Below are 13,162 nucleotides of genomic sequence, written 5' to 3' on the forward strand. Positions count from 1 at the left end.
ACCCGGCACGCTGGGGGGGACCGAGCCCACCATGACCCGGCACGCTGGGGGAGCGGGGGACAGAGCCCGCCACACCCCACGGACACTGAGGATCCTGGTGGGAACACTGTCCCCTCCCTGAAAGGTGGTGCCACGTGGGCCTTGCAATGCGTAGTCTGTGAACTGGGACAAGTGAGCCACGGGGCGGCAAAGCTGGGACCCACTGTCAGGAAAGCTCTGCTCCTGAGAGCCCTGGGGTCTGGGCCGCCCCGCCCTGTAGGTTCTAGGGCAGGGATCATGAGCTGAGCTGCCCATCCCACGTCGGCTCAGGCAGGTGTGGGGAGACCCTGGTGGTCTCCTTACAATCCCCTTGTTCGTCTGTCTTCACATCTCCCTTCTCCCCTGGCTCCCCTCCCTGCCTCCTAGCAAGAGCCTTCAGCCCTGCCCCCGCTCCTGTGCAGGCCCCTCTTCCAGGAAGTCCTCCCAGCACTGCGCTCCTCTCTTTGGGCATGCACACTGCTGAGCCCTGGGCTCCACTCCAGTGGGCCACCTTTAACTGCTCCATGAGCCTCCCCCTCCTTAGAAACACGCGACACGCACCCCACCCCTCTGCCTCCCGAGGGCTGGACACCACGTCCCTCCTGGAGAAGCTGGGCACTGGCCCCACTGGGCTCACGGGGACCACAGGTGGCCTTGTGCATGGAGACGGCTGTGCCTACCTTGAGCACGTGGTACCAGGCAGAGGCACCGCCCGAGTCGATGTGGAAGTCGGTGTAGCTGTCCTTCACACAGATGAGGCAGTACTTGGTCACCTTGGGCTTGGCCAGCAGCGCGTCATCAGGCCAGCAGTTCTCCACCCACGACAGCTTCTTGACGATGTCAGGCGGCTCCACGAAACTGGACATCCTGGGGCAGACGCGGGGGAGGGGCACCAGTGGCGGACGTCCGCCAGGCCACCCGACCAGGAAGGGGCTCCGAGACCGCATCCCTCCTCGCATGCCACGTCTCTCACCTATCCGTCCACCCTGGGCCACGTGGCCCCACCCCCGTCCCACAGACAAGCAAACTAAGGTTCATGGGGGAAGAAGATGCCCAGCCGCCGGGCGTGGCCGCGCCAAGATCGAACACCAGTCTCTCACGGGGAACTGGGGACAGCCCTTTCCTGCAGAACTGGAAGGGACTGTGCGGGCTGGCCCAGGAGGGTGCTGCCGGGCACGGTGAGGCAGGCAGCAAATGGCGCGTCTCACACACAGCCCAGGCGCTCCTGGGCATCACTTGGAGAAAAGCAGCTGCTTTCCACAGCAGGCCACGGAGGCTGGTGGTCACCGTCAAGCCAGCGGACTCCTTTCCAAGGTAGACATGGAAAGGCAAAGGTGGCCTTTCCGACGAAATGTCACCGTCCTGACTAAAATGCACGGGGCTGCATCACCGTCGCACAGTGACAGCCCGGTGTCCTCGATGCCGTGGGTGGGGCAGAACCGCACAGCTCTGCACCAAAGGCCATGTCTACAGGACAAGACAGTCATGGACCACACGCCCGGCCCTGCCACCCTGGCCTCAGTGACGTTTAACTCCCCGGCATGTCCCCAGCTGGTGTCCCTCTCTGTTCCCCAGCACCCTCCTCGACCAGCCCAGGCCCCTGGTGGCCCCAGACCCTCCACGGCCACAGGAGAGGGGCCCAGCCCTGTAGCCCCGGGGCCATCTGCACACCACACACCAGGGCTTCCCAACATGGCCACAAATGCCCTTCTTTCCCTGCTTGACGGCTCCTCGGGTGCAAAGCCAGCCCATTCTCCTGCCGCCAAGACCAGCTGCTCCGTGCATTCTCCCAGGGGGGACGGGCAGTGTCTCAAGGCCCCCAGACACCTGAGGCCACCGTGGGTGACGTGCAGAGGTAACCATGTATGTCCACATAACAGACAGCAGGCACGTCACTCTCCATCTGTCACAGCAGGTGCCTCTGGGGTCAGGGGACGTGTGAGTCAGTGCAGGATCCCCAAGGCCGCAGACCCTGAGACCCCCCACAGATGGCCCGTGGGGTCAGGCCCAGCCCTTGCAGCCCCAGCCGACGTCCCCGGGGACAGACCACACTGATTACGTGGAGGCCTCCCTCTGCCTCTCAGATGGTGCAGTCCAGAGCCCTAGCTGCTCAACGGCCTGGCAGGAAGTGTGCGTGACTCCCGTGGTCCTCGGATCGGGCCTGAGGACACCAGAGGCACACACATTTTCTGCCAGCAAAGGGGGGGCCCCGAGAAGCCCAAGGGGAAACCCCAAGCCAAAGCACCCACTCCCCCCAGCTCGGCCACCCCGCGGCTCTCTGTGAAGACCCCAGGCTGCTCAGCAGACCAAGCTGATGGCGACATTCCTGAGTGTGCACTCTGTAGGAAAGCAACACGCCATCACAACACAGCCTGGGAAAACACCCTTCTCGTGAACTCGCAGGAGGAGGCTTTCTCCCGACACCGTAACCCATCCTATTTCCCTTTGTGTCTTTGCTGCCAGGAAGCTCACACAGAACCCAGCAACCAGTTACAACATCCTGTCGGGGCTCCTGGAACAGCTCTGTACTCTGTCTCCATGAGGCTTCCAGAAACTCTTTTTCCTACCCGCCCTTCTGCACACGAGCTATCTGGCTATGTGCTGAGCTTTTCAGAAGTATGCAAGATGGAAAGGCTCCAAAAGTGAAACCACGCTTAAACTAGACCATTGTCAACAACTCAGGCCCTACGGTGCATGAGGGGCCAGCCAGAGAGCAGCAGGGATTTGACAGAGGGGCAGGAAAGGTGGGGCCACACAGAGCCGTGGTACTCGGAGAGTAGGGGCACAGAGACTGGGGGCAGGGCCAGCCTCCGACGACACAGAAGCCTGGACTCAGGTGGGCCCCAGACAGCCACGGTGCATCATCCACGGTGCATCATGCTGGACCCTCCACCCTGAGAAGAGCAGCAAGCTGGGCAGGCCTGGCACACGGAGCTCAGGCTGAGAAGGGGCAGGGTGGCAGGGCGGGGGGGCGTGGAGAGCAGGTGCAGAGCACGACCCTGCGGTGCTGAAGGTGTGACTTCCAGAGTGCACCTGTGGATGCAGGCACGTGGGCCAGTGGGTACGGATGTGTGCGTGTGCAGGGACGTGGGAGCGTGTGCACCGTGCGTGGGTGTGGCTGTTTGCATGAGTGTGTGAGTGTGAGCTCTTTCTGGGGAGTGGGATGGGGGCCGGCTGGAGGAGGAGTCAGCATTTTGCTGCTTATTTTCTGTTTGAATTTGTCACAGTGCACAAGAAGAGAAACTGCAAGCTGGCACCGCGGGCGGCTCACAGGCAGCTAGCGGGCGGCGGCCCCGGGGCTGGCGGGTGCTCACCTGGTGTCAGAGAACTCAAGGCTGGTGAGGTTGAGAACCCGTTTGCGGTTGGTGCTGTAGTAGTAATCCACAAACTCCTTCAGCTTCATCTTGCAGTCCTTCTGCTTGGCGACGTCTGTCACGTCCACGCTCCGCTCTGGGCCTGTGGGCAGGGCAGGGGGCAGTGAGTGGGGCAGGAGGTGCCGGGGAGGCTGCCAAGTGGGGCCGGACCCGGAGGCTCGGGCTGTGATGTCCACCTGTGCGCGCCCGCTCCCTCAGCCATGGCGAGGGTCCCGGGGTGCGGGAGGCCGCTGACATGCTAGGGCTTCAGCTAGGGTGGCCATGAAGGCGAATAAAAACACAAGATGCAGGCACCCTTGAACTTAAAACAAGCAAACGACAAATATGTTGTTAGTCTAAGCACATCCCAAATAATGTTTGGGATGTGCTTATGTTTTAAAACTTAAAAAAATAAAAAAACTACATTTCTAAGGCACCAGCTTATTCTGAAAATGGATAAGTTAAAGTAAAAACATTTTCCTTGCATTTTCTGTAGTTGATGAGGAAAAGATCAGGGTGAGAATCGCTGGTGACAGGAGGTTCCAGATAACCAAGGACCTGGCGAGGGCGAGCGTGCCCCATCTGACTCATAAGTAGCAGTGGGAGAAAGACGCATAGAACTCACGGCCTCGTCCTTCCCGACAGTCCGCCGGGGCCGCGCAGACCCCAGCTGTGGACACAGAGACGCTCAGGCGGGTGGCCAGGCTCCACGGGCCCTCAGACGGAAGCGCCACCGCCTGCACCCCTGAAGGGGTCCTGCTGTCCACCTGACTGAAAATCTGAGCATCTGCCCGGGCGGTACGGGAACCACTGGGGACACAGGAGCGAGTTACGGGACACACTGGGGGCCACATACCCCATGTGGGACGTTCTAGGACCAACAACCCCGATCCCCCAACAACCTCAGGAAAGGGGAGAGGCTGAGGGGCACAAACACCAAATGCGGTTTGTGATTCACATGGCGTGCCTGGAAGGCACGTGCCAGGCCCCCTAGGGTAACTGAGGCAGGGCTCTGGGGTGAATAATCAGCGCCATCAGTGCTGCCGAGTGCAGGCCCAGCCTTGATGGTGTTCTCATATCGTCTGTCAGAGCCATCAGCAGGAAGACACTGGCTCCCAGGTGGGGAGTGCCTGACGCCTGGCAGGCAGGCCCTAGAGTCCAGCTATCACTCCAGGGGTGCGGCCTGGCCCAGATGCTGGTCGCTTCGCTCTCCCTGCCACGGGGGGCCCTGGGCACTCTCAGGGTCTTCCCTCCTCCTGCACTGGCCACCCAGCCATCCCCATGAATGCCCCGAGCCCCAGCCACCATGAGGGCCCCAGAACGGGGCCCATCACTGCCAGGGGGAGACGGCCTCACAGATGAGGCCCAAGCACAAACGGGCACTGCCCTCCACCCGGAGCAGCCCCAACAAGGGCGTCCACAGTGCTAAGAGCGGCCAGGGGACACGAGGCAGGCTGGGCAGGGCAGCATCAGCTGGAACTGGAGGGGTCCAGAGAGGAAGGGTCCCGGGGCGGACAAGGGAGGCCGGGCCCCAGGCTGGCCCAGGAGGGGCTGAGGGCGACACAGCACAAACCTCAGAGGAAGGGGCCCCTCACAGCTGGCAGAATGAAAGGGTCCCCAAGACAGCCCCCATTTTGTAGCCAGAATAACTGAGGCGGGGCGGCCAGGGTCAGATGCCATTTAGTGGGACATGCGGTCTAATTACCGAAGGGAGCAGGTGGTACAGGGACCAGCCGGGCCTTCGGCGAGCAGGCCACTCACCCACATAGTTCTCGACGTCGCTGACATAGAAGGTGGGGGCTGGGACCGCCAGGCCCAACCCGTCTTTCTTGGGGACGAGGATGGGCTCAGCGAAGCCGTGCTCCTCCATGTAGCCCAGCGTGAGCTGGCTGCCTGGCACGCGGACCACCACGTCTTCCGCGCTGTGGGAAAAGTGGGGGTCGGGGGTCAGGCCGGCCAGCGCCCCCGCCCTGCAGCTCTGGGATAGGCCTGGCTATGGCCGCAGGGCCGGGTCACGCAGCCCCAGCTCCTGCCATACGCCTCCCACATCCTGGGTGGAGGACTTGCCCGCACACCGCCCCCCCCCCGACATGCCCGGGGCTCCCAGGGCAGCCACAGGGCACAGACAGGGACCTCAAGGTCCAGGATGGGGACACCCCGAGACCAGCCCTCCCACCGTGGCACAGAAAAGCAGAAGTGTGAGCAAGATCCCTCCCCCCCCTCCCCTGCTCTACCTGCCCACCCTGCACTCCACAGGACTCCTCCCTAGTGCTCGACACCACACTCTGCATTGGGCTGGGGTCGGGCCTGAGGACACGGCTGATGGAGACAAACCCCTCTTCGGGGAGAACCCACCCCCGAGACAAGCTGAGCACAGGCCCCGGGGGCAGCTGTGTGCTGGGCCCTGCTGGGGGGGCCGGGGACCTTGGGGGCCCAGCTGGAACAGCACCGGTGGTGACACTGGAGACAGACTGTCATCAGAGGGGCAGGCAAGGCTGTAAGCCCACAGCTGAGAGCAGAGCTGGGGCTGGGGGGTGGTGGCAGGAGTCCGCGTCAGACCAGCCCGTCCAGGCCTGCAGGGGCAGCAGGGAGAGGCACAGGCCCTGGAGTGGGGAGAACGTGGCCAGGGTGAGTGGGGACGAGGCGCCAGGCGGCTGGGGGCCCGTCTGCCTGCTGGAGGGCTTCTGCCTCAAGCCAGGAGCACAGGGAGCCACGGGACAGCGAGCACAGGGCGACCAGAGCTGGAGGTCAGTCTGGCTGCTGTGCGGACAGACAGGGGCCTGCAGCAGGAGCGGGGGCGGGGCACCACGACTGTGGAGGAGGAGGCTCGGCACGTACTGCCCCGGCCAGGGGGGGGCAGCAGTGGGTGCGAGAGTGAAGAACGAGGGTGGCCGCATGACCCAGGGGCCGGGGCCATGGTCTGAGGGCTGGAGGAGAGCAGGCGTGTGCAGGGGGCAGCCCAGAGCTGAGCTGCACGGACGTGGGCCGAGGCGAGTGTCAGACTTGCCAACAGAGGCACCGGTGGGACAGACGGGTCTGGAGCTCAGAGGACTAGACGCTGAGCACGGGGCAGTCCGGGAGGCCGGGGGAGCGGACGTGAACTCTGAGGGCAAAGAGACAGCAGGGACCAAACTCCCAGGGAGAGCAGTCAGCAGGAGAGGAGGCCGGGCAGACGGAGGTGTCGCAGCTCCAAGGAAAAGGGGCTGCAGGGCCACGGTCCGCCAAGAGGCCAGGGAAAGCGAGGATCGAGGCGACCCCCTGGGGCTGGAGCGCCGGTGACAGAGCACTGGGTGCGGGCCAGGCACGAGCGGCACGTGAACCAGGAGGAGGAATGTGGTGAGCAGCAGCTCGGGCAGCCGCAGGACCATGGGGCCGGGGCAGAGTCAGCTGTGGGAGACGCCGGACAAACCCGAAACCCCTTGCCTCACACAGCCCCACGCATCAGGTAAGGACCCAGCAAAGGCAAACACAGAACGGTCCCGCGGGGGTTGGCTGCCGTGGGAAACCACGCGCTCTGAAGGCCCCGCCTCACGGGCAGACCCACCTGCCAGAGCGCAGGTCCCAGCCCTGAGGACAATGGACAGCGGGGAAAGGGAGTTTCAGACAAACGCACTGACCACATTCACGGGGTAACGGGGAGGATGGGGCAGAGAGCAGGGAGGGAGGAAAACAGAGCGGGCAGCGTGGATGAGGCATGAACAGAAATTCTAGACACGAAAAACACTTCTGGGAAAAATTTTAAAAACGCAACGATGTATTCAGTGGTAGCTACCTGAAAATAACGGTGAATTTGATGAAATATTTGAAAAATAATACAGAGAATGGGGAAGAAGTGCCATTAAAAAAGAAAATAGAACATTTTTCAGAACTGAGGTAAGATATGATTCCTCAAATTAAAAGAACTTACTGAGTCCTGAGTAGAATTAATAAAAACCAAATGCACATCTGGGAGCGTTGTAGCATACCTGTGGTACATCAAGGACAAGGGGACAATCTTAACGTTTTCAGAGAAAAAAACAGATTTTTTATCAAGCCAAACCAACCAAAACACCAGCCACTAGACTGACAATAGACATCTCATGAGCAACAAGAGATGCCAAATGACAATAGAATACTATCTTCAAAGAATTCAAGGAAAATAACTTTTACTCTTGAATTTTAGATCCATTTTAGAGAAATTAGAATCATTCAAGAGTAAGGATGAAACAAAAACATTTTTAAAAACAGAGATTATTTCTATAGGCCTTTACCGAACCACTAAAGGATGATAATTCAACAAGAGGGAAATCGAATCTAGAAGAAAGAAATGGGACTCGAGAAATAATGAAAAATTGTGCTGTGGATTTCACACAATCCCGATCAAAATACCCGCAGACTTCTCTGCAGAGATTGACAAGCTGAACTGGGAGTGCTGAATGGAAGTGCAAGGCACCCAGATGACCAAAACAATCTTTTTAAAAGAAGAACAAAGTTGAGGACACTTACCAATTTCAAAATTCACTCCAAAGCTACAGTAATCAAGACTGTGTGGTGCTGGCATGAGAAGAGAGAAGAGACATACGGATCAGTGGAGCAGAAGCAAGTGTCCAGAAATAAACCCAAACATCTATGGTCAACTGCTTCGCATCAAGAGCGCCAAGACAACTCAATGGAGAAAAAATAGTCATTTCAACAAATGACACATGGGAGAACTGGATGTCCACATGCAAAAGAATGAAGCGGGAGCCCTATCTCACATCACATACACAAATTAACTCAAAATGAGTTGAAGACCTAAACATAAAAGCTAGAACCATAAAAACGTTCAGAAGAAAACACAGGCATAAATCTTCATGACCTTGAATTTGGCAATGGTTTCTCAGAAGCCAAAACCATAAGCAACAACAACAAAATAAATTAGACCCCATCAAAATTACAAACATTTGTGTTTCAAGGGACACCATCAAGAAAGTGGAAAGGCAACCCACAGAATGGGAGAAAGTATCTGATAAGTGACAAGTATCCAGAATATGTAAAGAACTATTACAACTCAACAATAAAAAGATAACCAATTAATTAGACAGGGTTATAGTAACTTCGAGTTGACTTCTGGTTTCAACTTCAACACGTAAAGAGCTTGGAAATGGTCACTCCTGTCCTCAAAACAAGAAAAAAGCCTGAACAAACTGAAAATCAACAAATTTTCTTAGACTCACAGAGAATTAGGGTTATAGGGCAGTCACCCCCGAAATCTGGGGCGACAGGCAAATACAGAAAATCATAACCAAGATAACCTTACCTGACGCAGAAGCTGCTGGAGGTGGTCAGTGGGAGGAATACTTAAATGGTAATTTTTTACAAAGGGCACAGGTTGAGTGCGAACTAGCTTCAGAGTTAAGAACTCATGGGGGCTCCGTCTCAGAGGAGACCCACACTTTCATGGGTTTTACCTCATGATGTCCTGGTGAAGATGTGCTCCTACTTCAGGTAGGGTTGGGGGGAAGCAACTATGTTTCTCCTCCATACCAAAAGTCTACCTTCCAAGAGAACTGACTTAACCAGGCCCTCATCTGACAGGGGGAAGGGCCAGTGGCCACCTCCAGCCCCCCTGGCTTCCTGTCTCGGGAAAGTAGAGAAAAAGCAAAAGCCAAGAAATGCTTCCAAAGGTAACAGCCCAGAGCCTCAGGCCCACTGAAGCACTGAGGTTTGCTATTCAATTGTAGAACACTTCCCCTCCCCAAACCATGTAACAGATAACAGATGAGCATAATTGAGAGAGCTGCAAGACAGATTCCATCTAAGAAGGAGTTGTTAGGGAAGCCCAAAGAAACAGGAGAGGAGGGAAAAACAAGCTAACTACAAGAAGGTGATGTGTCTGGTACCTACAGCCACAGTGGACACAGCCTAGTCCCTAGTCAGGTCAACATGAAACCTCACTCTAAATGCATAAGTACCTCAGTTCATTTGACTTGATACATCATGTCCAGCTTTCAACAAAAAAGTCACAAGACATGCTAAAAGACAAGAAATCCATATTGTAAAGAAACAAAGCAAATCACCCCACACCTGTCAGAATAGCTAAAATCAAAAAGACAAGAAATAACAGGTGTTGGTGAGGATGTGGAGAAACGGGAACCCTCATGCACCGCTGGTGGGAATGCAAACTGGTGCAGCCACCGTGAACAGTATGGAGGTTCCTTAGAAAATAAGAAATAGAGATACCATATGATCCAGTAATCCCACTATTGGGTATTCACCAAAAGACAATGAAAACACTAATTCAAAAAGATACACCCCTATGTTTATAACACCATTACTCACAATACCCCAGAGATGGAAGCAGCCCAAGTGTCCATCCATAAATGAATGGATAGAGAAGATGTGGTGTATATACACAATGGAATACTACTCAGCCATAAAAAAGAATTAAATCTTGGGCACCCGAGTGGCTCAGTCGTTCAGCGTCTGCCTTCGGCTCAGGTCATGATCCCAGGGTCCTGGGATCGAGCCCCACATCGGGCTCCCTGCTCCGCGGGAAGCCTGCTTCTCCCTCTCCCACGCCCCCTGCTTGTGTTCCCGCTCTCGCTGTCTCTCTGTCAAATAAATAAAATCTTAAAAAAAAAAAATGAAATCTTGCCATTTGTAATGACATACATGGAGCTAGAGAGCATTATGCTCAGTGAAATCAGTCAGAGAAAGACAAATACCATATGATTTCACTCATGTGCAATTTAAAAAAAAACAAATGAACATAGGGAGGAAAAAGAAGTGAGGCAAATCAAGAAACAGACTCTTCAGTGCAGAGAACGCACTGATGGTCACAAGGGGGGGGGTGAGTGGGGGGGACATGGGGGAAAATAGGGGACAGGGCTCAAGAGTACACTAATCCTGATGAGCACCGAAGCGATGTATAGAACTGTTGAATCACGGGGCGCCTGGGTGCCTCAGTCCGCTAAGCATCCGACTCTTGCTTTTGGCTCAGGTCATGATCTCTGGGTCATGAGATCAAGCCCCGAGTCCAGCTCCAGGCTCAGCACAGAGTCTGCTTGAGATTCTCTCTCTCCCTCTGCCTCCCCCTCTGCCCCTCCCCCTGCTCATGTGCTCACTCGCTCTCTCAAATGAAATCTTCTAAAAAAATTGTTGAACCACTATCTTGTACACCTGAAACTAACATAATATTACACTGCATGTTAATTATACTACAATTAAAAAATGAATAAAAAGTTTAAAAAATATCAGAACACAGCTCAGACATAGGACAGAATTTGGAATTATTGGACGGAGAAGTTTGTAACACCGGGTCGCCTGGGTGGCTCAGTCGGCTGGGCGTCTGCCTTTCGGCTCAGGTCATGATCCCAGGGTCCTGGGATCGAGCCCCGCATCGGGCTCCCTGCTCAGTGGGGAGCCTGCTTCTCCCTCTTCTGCCTCTCCCCACCACTCACGCATGTATGTGCTCTCTCTGTCTCTCAAATAAACAAAATCTTTAAAAAATAAAATTAAATAAAACTTAAAAAAAATTATGATTAAGGGGCGCCTGGGTGGCTCCATCTTTAAGCGTCTGCCTTCGGCTCAGGTCATGGTCCTGGGGTCCTGGGATGGAGCCCCACGTCGGGCTCCCTGCTCGGCGGGAAGCCTGCTTCTCCCTCTCCCACTCAACCTGCTTGTGTTCCCTCTCTTGCTATGTCTCTCTCTCTCTGTCAAATAAATAAATAAAATCTTAAAAAAATTATGATTAATATGTTAGGACTGCTAGTGGGAAAAGTGGACAACATGCAAGAACGGAAGGGAAATGTAAGTAGAGAAGTGGACACTAAGAAACAAAAGTAAATGATAAAAATAATTGAAAATTGTAACAGAAATAAAGAATGCCTTTGATGGACATGGCTAAGAAAAGAATCAGTGAGCTAGAAGTTAAGTCAATAAAAGCCGCCCAACCTGAAACGCAAAGAGAAAAAAAGAATGAGAAAAGCAGGGAATAGAAGAGCCCAGAAGTGGAGAACAACTGCAGCAAGAGTAACACATGCAAGTTGGGAATATCCCAGAAAGAAAAGAGAGAGGAGCAGAAGAAATGTTTGAAGCAATAATGGCTGAGAATTGTCTAAAAATAATGGCAGACGTGGAACCACAGATCCAGAAAACTCAAACACCACCAAGCAGGGTAAGACCCCAAACTATTCGTAGGCATGTCATAATCAAACTGCAAGAAATGAAAGATAGTATCTTGAAAAAGGCCACATGAGCAAGACCTACTTCTGCCATAACAGTGTGAAGAGCCCCACTGACCCACACCCCGGCGAAACTGGTAAAAATTATTTTTGAAAAACATTCAAAACCTCTGGAAATGATTCTAAGAGCAAACAGCAAATGAAGGAACATCTAGTAGAGAAAATCTACAAAAATTTGGTAGGAAAGGCAAGAGTGTGTGACCACTCCTCCCTTCTCCCTGGCTTGGGGAGGAGACTCCCCTCTGGAAGGCTGCCGCCAAGGACACAGGAGTGCTGACGGGGAGGCTCCCCAGCTTCCAGGCAGAGGGATTTCCTCCTGGAGGAACAGGATGGCAGCCTTTCTCAACCGGCCCCAGGTGTCTATGGCCGATTCTAAGTGTTGGGTGAGGGCAGCCAAGACATGGGGGCTCCCTTCTTCCAGCTGGCCCACAGGTACTGAACCCGTGCCCTGAATGTGGCACCCTGAGAATAGTGGGGCCCTGGTCACCCCCTGCCCAGCCTCTTCTACTCAACAGTCTACTAGAAATCCTAGCCGGAGCAATTACGCAAGAAAAAAAAAAAGTAACACAGATTGGAAGGGAAGAAAGAACATGATCTATTTGCAGATGACATGATCCTATATATAGAAAGATGTAAGGAATTACTAAAAAGTTATTAGAACGAATAAACTAGCTCATCAAGTTTGCAGGATACAAGACAATATACAAAAATATACTGTATTTCAGTACAGTAGCAATGAAATAAGAAAACAGTTTCATTTAAAAGACATCAAGAAGAATAAATTTAGGAATAAATTTAACAAAAGAAGTACAAAACTTATACTTTGAAAACTATAAAACACTGCTGATGGAAATTTAAAAGATCTCAATAAATGGCAAAATACCCATGTCCATGGGTTAGAAGACTGAGCATTTTTCAGATGGCAATACTCTGACTCTACTGCTCTACAGATTCACCATAATCCTTATCAGCTGACTTCTCTGCAGACTTGACAAGCTGAATCTAAAATTCGTATGGAACTGCAACAGACCCAGAATGCCAAAATGATCTTTAAAAAGAAAAACAAATTTGGAGGACTCAACACTTCTTCATTTCAAAACATACTGCAAAGCACAGTAATCCAGACAGTGTGAGACTGTCCTGAGGGTAAACAGAGATTAGTGGAGCAGAACTGAGTGTCCAGGAATAAATGCATACACTTATAGCTAAGGGCCAAGGCAATTTAATAGAAAAAGAACTGTCTTTTTATAAATGGTGCAGGGACAAATGGAGAGCCACATTCCAAAAAAAAAAAAAAAATAGATCCTTACCTCACACTATATGAAGAAATTAACTCAAAATGTATCAAAGACCAAACTATAAGACCTAAAAACTATAAACTCTTAGAAGAAAACATAGGGATAAATCTTCATGACGTGGGGTTTAGACTTGGCAAAAGATCCTCAGCTATGACAACAAAAGCACAAATAACGAAATAAAAAATGGATAAACTGGACTCCATCAAAATGACAAACGTTTGCACTTCAAAGAACACAACCAAGAAAGTGAAAAGTCTACAAAACAGGGTAAAGTATTCACAAATCATAT

At 53.4% G+C, this 13,162-nt stretch overlaps 1 protein-coding gene across 1 annotated transcript in view; it reads right to left on the minus strand.

Moving 5' to 3' along the window:
* Positions 1-13,162, minus strand: part of PHF2 (PHD finger protein 2) — a gene marked incomplete at its 5' end in the record, with an annotated part of 72,098 nt that overhangs the window by 19,133 nt on the left and 39,803 nt on the right. Inside the window, 3 exons of the mRNA XM_073878267.1 lie at positions 699-885; positions 3,333-3,474; positions 5,133-5,293. Coding sequence (XP_073734368.1) covers positions 699-885; positions 3,333-3,474; positions 5,133-5,293 — 490 coding nt within the window. The remainder of the gene's footprint in view (positions 1-698; positions 886-3,332; positions 3,475-5,132; positions 5,294-13,162) is intronic.

The sequence above is a fragment of the Callorhinus ursinus genome, unplaced genomic scaffold (assembly GCF_003265705.2).
Source record: "Callorhinus ursinus isolate GAN/ISIS: 27379988/994484 unplaced genomic scaffold, GSC_fseal_2.0 scaffold28, whole genome shotgun sequence".
In the NCBI taxonomy this organism is placed as follows: Eukaryota; Metazoa; Chordata; class Mammalia; order Carnivora; family Otariidae; genus Callorhinus; species Callorhinus ursinus.